The 6,565-nt window shown below is 38.9% G+C and overlaps 2 protein-coding genes across 5 annotated transcripts; both read right to left on the bottom strand.

Moving 5' to 3' along the window:
- Positions 1-64: 64 nt before the first annotated feature.
- On the bottom strand, positions 65-700 carry LOC147847477 (uncharacterized; the record flags this gene model as incomplete). The annotated part of the gene is made up of 1 exon (XM_087339142.1): positions 65-700. A coding segment is annotated over exon 1 (636 nt), but the record flags the coding sequence as incomplete, so codon positions are not given.
- A 1,655-nt stretch (positions 701-2,355) lies between these two features.
- LOC147847476 (actin-like) lies at positions 2,356-6,233 on the bottom strand. Of its 4 annotated transcripts, none has more exons than XM_087339138.1 (5): positions 6,071-6,233; positions 4,479-4,547; positions 3,833-4,226; positions 2,887-3,500; positions 2,356-2,611 (listed from the first exon to the last, which is right to left on the bottom strand). In XM_087339138.1, the coding sequence occupies exons 2-5, from the start codon at positions 4,536-4,538 to the stop codon at positions 2,546-2,548; spliced, it is 1,134 nt and encodes a 377-aa protein (XP_087195264.1). In that variant the 5' UTR covers positions 4,539-4,547; positions 6,071-6,233; the 3' UTR covers positions 2,356-2,545. The 4 variants fall into 4 exon arrangements, with proteins under 4 accessions (XP_087195264.1, XP_087195265.1, XP_087195266.1 ...); XM_087339139.1 differs by having other exon boundaries at positions 4,479-4,544; XM_087339140.1 differs by lacking the exon at positions 6,071-6,233 and adding an exon at positions 5,701-5,821.
- Between the last annotated feature and the right edge of the window lie 332 nt (positions 6,234-6,565).

Raw genomic sequence — 6,565 nt, 5'->3', positions numbered from 1 at the left:
AACAATTTTCATTTTTCTTACAACAGATTCTGCAAATGTAGCAATAAATAACAATGTCAAATACCTGATAAGCTTCGAAGTCATCAAACCGGAACCGTGACCGAGCAATAGTGTACTCTACATGATCAACAATGCTCTTTTGGATGGAATAGACATCATTCTTAAGGTATTGATCCATGAGTCTGAAGAGTAGATCAGTTCGCCTTTGATACTCGCTAGATTCAATCTCAGACAGCTCATGTCTTTTATAAAGTTTAGTCGGCATCATTCTCTTTGCACAAATAGTTCTCTCCGATACAGGAGGCAGATGTTCATACATAGCATTAGAAAGAACTTTCTTCACATTTTCTATGTCTTTATCATTCACAAGTTTTGATCCTTCACGAGGGCCAGTATTGATCCAAAATTGCTCTCGAAGAATGCCATCTTCATACTCTATTTTGGCTTTAGAAACAGAGAACCCAAGATTTTTCATTGCATTGATCACAAGGTGCAGAAAACCAGGGCCCCCAGCTGAAGTTATGTGAACAATAGTGTGAGACGAATCGGTATCATTGTCGAAGTCTACTACTACGGAGGCGAGATTCACAGATGAGGAACCGGAATCTAAATAGGAATGTTGATGAGATTGAGGATCAGAATCTTTCGTTGATTCCCCTGTATTGTTGTGTCTGAGTTTCTCCGTAGCTCCACATCGCATATGGTGACGAGATCGGGCTACCACTGTGCATGGAGGATAACTAGAGTTTCTGCATTGAATGTAATTAGGGTTTGTGCATTGAGCTATATTAGGATTAACGCATTGACACGAGGGTATTAGCGAGGTGCGGCAGAGCAACTTATCTTGATAATGGGCAAGGCTTAGCATCCTCTCTCTTTCTGTTCCTGCTTCTTTTCGCTCCTCTACGGCCTGTCTTTCTCTGGTGAACCCCTAAGTTATGCCGTTCTCTCTGTGTCCTGATAAACCCCGAGTGAACCCTAAAACTGTCGATCCTACGCAGGAGGAGCTCGTCCTTTCCGTGAAAACGGAAACCAACCGAATGAATTAAGGAAAGTCTTAACAGACAAAGAAAGAGAGAGAGAGAGAGAGAGAGAGAGAGAGCTAAGAGAATGTTTAGTATTTACTGATTTGCTCAAAATGCTGCAGAAAACTGGGGCCACATAAAACATAAAAGTCCGGCCCGAGCTTCTTGTCCGGCCAAACCGAAACCCTATAGTCCTTCATGGCCCGAGCTTCTTCTCGGGATGTCCGCCCAAACCAAAACCCTATAGTCCTTCATGGCCCGAGCTTCTTCTTGGGATGTCCGCCCAAACCGAAACCCTACTCCTCCATGGCCCGAGCTTCTTCTCGGGGATGTCCGCCCAAACCAAAACCCTACTCCTGTACCAACCACCCGCCCACCCAACCAAATCCATACCCACGTCTCAAGTCTCAGGATGTCCGCCCAAACCAAAACCCTCCTCCTCTACCAATTCCACATAAGTGTTTCAAGAACACTCGCACTTCCACATTGATCCCCTCCACCCTCACAATTTTATGAGAAGTAAGAGAAAGCACCTACTAGATTCCTTAATACAGTTTGATTAATCTTCACTTCGCATGATTAAAGAGAACCTCGACTTCGTTATTTTCTTTAACGTAGGAGCATGTATATGTGGTAAACTCCCCTTCGATAAACAGCATTAGACCCCAGCCCTTATAGTGTATCTTTCACCTCCTCCGCATTGGGTTGACACTCCTCACATATGCATGTTGCAAACTTACAGCAAAACAAATATTTAATTTTTGAAAAGATATCCTTCGCACTGGATTTGATACAGATAGTGTCCTGAACAGTTCAGGTAAGAAAACTATACTGTAATGGCTTTTGAAGCTCTTAATATCAACTTACAAAGAAGTTAATGAAGAGATGAGATGGTTCCATTACCAGAATTCCCATTTTGGGCACACTAAACAAGGTGTTGTCGTTACAATGGAAATGTTCTTTGCAGTAACTTTGGATCCAAAATCAAATTTTGTTACCACATGTCAATATATATATATATATATATATATATAGAGAGAGAGAGAGAGAGAGAGCGATATACATATACACATACATTGCAACACATACCAATTTATATTCCTCACATTAATTGCATGCCTTGCATATCCATTTGTTTGATAACTTACAAGTCAACACGTAATACTTATGTTTTAACATGTAGGTCTAGCTTCATTTGTAACCCTAACCAATGAATAATTGCCACATCTAATCCAAGGATCAAATGTAGTAGTACAAAGTGCCTACTTTACAAGCAACTGTTGATCAATTCAAGCCAATTCTAAAACAATATATCTTTTCCGTGTAAAACAAAACTGCAAATTAATCCCCCACTGATATGGGGTACCATTACACAAAAAAACATACCCAGAATTCGTATACAAAATGCTAGTAGAATATGACCAAAATGTCAGCAGAAAACTACAAACAGGTATGTTCTACATCCATCAAACCTCACAAACTAGATGGTAATAATCTTAGCATCAAAATATTAATTTCATCTAAAAGCATTTCCTATGCACAATCGAAGGGCCAGATTCATCATACTCTGACTTTGCAATCCACATCTGCACCATCACAAAAGGAAGAAATAAGTGCTTTTCCAAAGAAATATACACAATCCACAACTATATAGATGAACAAAGAAGCATTTTGAAATGATACACAATTTGCTACATAACAGAAGAAACAAGCATTCTGATAAAAATATTCACAATGAAGATAATTACAGCATGACATAAAACATACATTAATGAACCAAATATTTTCGAGACATGCACACAATTTCACAAACTATAACATGGAACAGTCTTTATTACAAACATATAACATAGAAGAATACCTGTTGGAATGTACTCAACGATGCCAAGATAGATCCTCCAATCCAGACACTATATTTTCTCTCAGGCGGTGCAACCACCTTAATCTTCATACTACTAGGAGCAAGAGCAGTTATCTCCTTGTTCATTCGATCAGCAATACCAGGAAACATAGTAGAACCTCCGCTGAGCACAACATTTCCATAAAGGTCCTTACGAATATCAACATCACACTTCATAATCGAGTTGTATGTGGTCTCATGAATACCCGCAGCTTCCATACCAACAAGAGATGGTTGGAAAAGAACCTCGGGACATCTGAATCTCTCAGCACCAATGGTGATAACTTGACCATCAGGTAGTTCATAACTCTTTTCCAAAGATGAACTACTTTTCGCTGTTTCCAGCTCTTGTTCAAAATCTAGTGCTACATAAGCTAGCTTCTCCTTCATATCTCTGACGATTTCTCTTTCTGCAGTAGTCGTGAAGGAATATCCACGCTCAGTGAGGATCTTCATTAATGCATCAGTAAGATCGCGTCCAGCAAGATCAAGCCTTAGTATAGCATGTGGGAGAGCATAACCCTCATAAATTGGAACAGTGTGAGTGACACCATCACCAGAATCAAGTACAATACCTGGGACATGAGTATTTTGTTATTAAAAAACATTATAGTAATAACTAAAAGGCAGAAATAAAATACCAGAGTACCCTTGAGTTTTTCAAAGTTTACAGAAATGCCCTCTGTAGTAGTAAACTTGGTGAATAATCCCCAAGTTTTAAATTTGGTGAATAATCCAAGTTTTCAAAAAATAACAAGAATATCTCACAAAATGTACAACATAGGGTGTTCTGATCCTTTATGATAATTCTGAGATATTCAGAAAATATCCTACAAATTAGAGGCATTTTGGTGTTCTCCCCCAAATGGACCCAGTATTTTCAAATGCTGGGAAAGAAAGCACATACCCGTAGTTCTCCCACTGGCATAGAGAGATAATACAGCTTGTATTGCGACATACATGGCTGGCACATTGAATGTATCAAACATAATTTGTGTCATCTTCTCTCTGTTGGCCTTAGGATTCAAAGGAGCTTCAGTTAGCAAGACAGGATGTTCCTCAGGCGCAACACGGAGTTCATTATAAAATGTGTGATGCCATATCTTCTCCATATCATCCCAATTGGTGACTATGCCATGCTCAATAGGATACTTCAAGGTGAGAATTCCACGTTTTGATTGGGCTTCATCACCAACATAAGCATCCTTCTGTCCCATCCCAACCATCACTCCAGTATGCCTAGGTCTCCCGATAATACTAGGGAATACCGCTCGAGGGGCATCATCTCCGGCAAATCCAGCCTTTTTTCAAAGATTAAATAAAAGAAATCAAGGTGTGCATTGTGAAAAAAAACGCTTTGAAAGATGATTTGATATGTAGCATAATCCAGAAAAAATGGGTGGTTAATGTTTGAAAATTAATATATCAGAAATATAGTGATGTTAAACATTTGCCTCTCAATGATGTTAGCAATGCTTACAGAGTTTTTATGTTCATAATCATACTTGGTCCATTGTTCTTAAAATTCCACATAAAAGGTCTAGAAAGTTTACCTTCACCATTCCAGAACCATTGTCACAGACAAGAGGTTGAACTTCATCAGCATCTCCCATTTTTCACTACTGAGAAATAGAAGGTTAGAACAGTGTATCAAGAAAGAGAATTTGAACAGATCACAAACATAAAATTCATTTCCTATGTATATTAACCCTTGACCGGGAAAAGAAAACAAATGCTCAGTGGAAAACAGAAGCCAAATGAAGGCAAGGATCAAAGCAAAGGGTGAAAATTTTCTTGCATGGGGAACAAGAAAAAGAAGAAGACAAAACCAAATGAAGACATGGATGCAGAAATACAAAACATGAAATGGCTACAGTAGGACAAATGGTGCAGATTAAATAAAATAAAATAATTGAAGATGAAGCAAATGAGAAGAAAATACACAAAAAAAAGACTAAAGAAGAGATATTTTACAGAGAAATATGAGAAAAGATGAAGAATTTAGACTGAACTGATAGCTTGAAAGAGAAAGCAAAAAATTACAGCTAATGACAGACAGCATCAATTTGAATAAAAGAAAACACGGAAATTGAAAAAGGCGGGATCTGAACCGGTGGAGAAGAGAGAAACGAGAGGCGGGAGATTCAAACACAGAGGAGAACCAAAAGAAATATTTTGGGTACGCCAGTATACAGAGGTCATGCAGTAGAAGCCGATCTGATCTAGAGGAAAATATGTAAGTTTGAACACACGGGAGCGATAATTTTGTATACATATACAGAGAAAGTGAAGGAGAGAAGAAAGACAGAAGTTCAATCCAAAAGAAGAACAGATGCAGGGAAAGAAGGAAAATGAACTAAGCAAGCTGGGAGATTTAAATCAATTTGAATCAACTAAAGTTATATATATATTTCTGTCAAGAAATGCAGAGAAAGAGAAATGTGATGCATACCTTAGAGAATACGAGATCAGATCCAAAAGAAGATAAACAACATAGCAAGATGGATTGAACGATCCAAAGGAACTACAAAAAGAGGGGACGATTCAAAACATTCGGAGATACCTCAAGAGGTTGGGTATATATACAAAGGATGAGAAGCATCAATGGCATATCTAATAGAATATGTGCGCCAAACCGAGGAAAGACGAACAGATTTAGGAAAGAAGAAAGTAAGGAGATTCGTAGAGAATTGAGCGCGAGATTTGAAACACACCAAAAATGAGGCTACATATTTGTAGGCGTACAGAGATAGTGGAGGAGCTGCTATAACATACCTGAGCAAAGAGAGAAGGCGATCCAAAGAAGAAGAAGAAGAGGTTTGATGAAAGAGAGAGACAGCGATCGAATACAAAGGGGGAGAAGGAGGAAGGCAAGAAATAAGGGGGGGGGAGAGGAGAGAGATGCACAGAGAAGTGGGGAGGGTAAAGACGGAAGGAGCAATCGATCGATCGATCGATAGAGATGGATAATAAAGAAGAATGGAAAGAAAGGCGGGAGATTCAAACAGAATTGAAAAAATGTGAAGCAGATCGATATACAGAGAGAGAGAAAGAGAGAGAGAGAGAGAGAGAGAGAGAGAGAGAGATCAGGAAGACATATACATAAAAAAATATACATATACATATACATATAAAAAATATATACCCGACAGAAGATGTGGAGAGCTCGGCGGATATGGAGGAATGGTGCAGGGAACCTGTACTTTCTTCTTCTTCTTCTTCTTCTTCTTCTTCTTCTTCTTGATGGTGACTGTGATGAAGGAGAAGGAGAAGCAGAAGAGAGAGAGAGAGAGAGAGAGGCTCTGAAGAAAGGAAAGAAAGACAGGAAGAAGCTTTGAAATATGTATGTATGTAATGTATGTAATGTATGTATGTAATGTATGATGTAATGTATGTAATGTATGTAATGTATGTATGTATGTATGTATGTATGTATGTATGTATGTATGTATGTATGTATGTATGTATGTATGTAAAAGGAGGAGAATAGAGGCTTTGTGGGGCTCCTCTCTGTGTCTCACACAAGACCAGACCAGACCGGATTGGGTCACGCCAGACTAGACCAAACCGAATAGAGTTAGGCTAGACCGGGCCAGACCCCACCAGACTATATTTGGTCAAGCTCGACCGAACCTGACCA

This window comes from Azolla caroliniana, unplaced genomic scaffold (genome assembly GCF_043228905.1).
Source record: "Azolla caroliniana isolate FFs.n. ecotype wild unplaced genomic scaffold, voAzoCaro1.0.p SCAF_962, whole genome shotgun sequence".
Classification (NCBI taxonomy): domain Eukaryota; kingdom Viridiplantae; phylum Streptophyta; class Polypodiopsida; order Salviniales; family Salviniaceae; genus Azolla; species Azolla caroliniana.
Note: the sequence above shows the minus strand (reverse complement) of the source record. Positions and strands in the feature narration are given on the sequence as shown.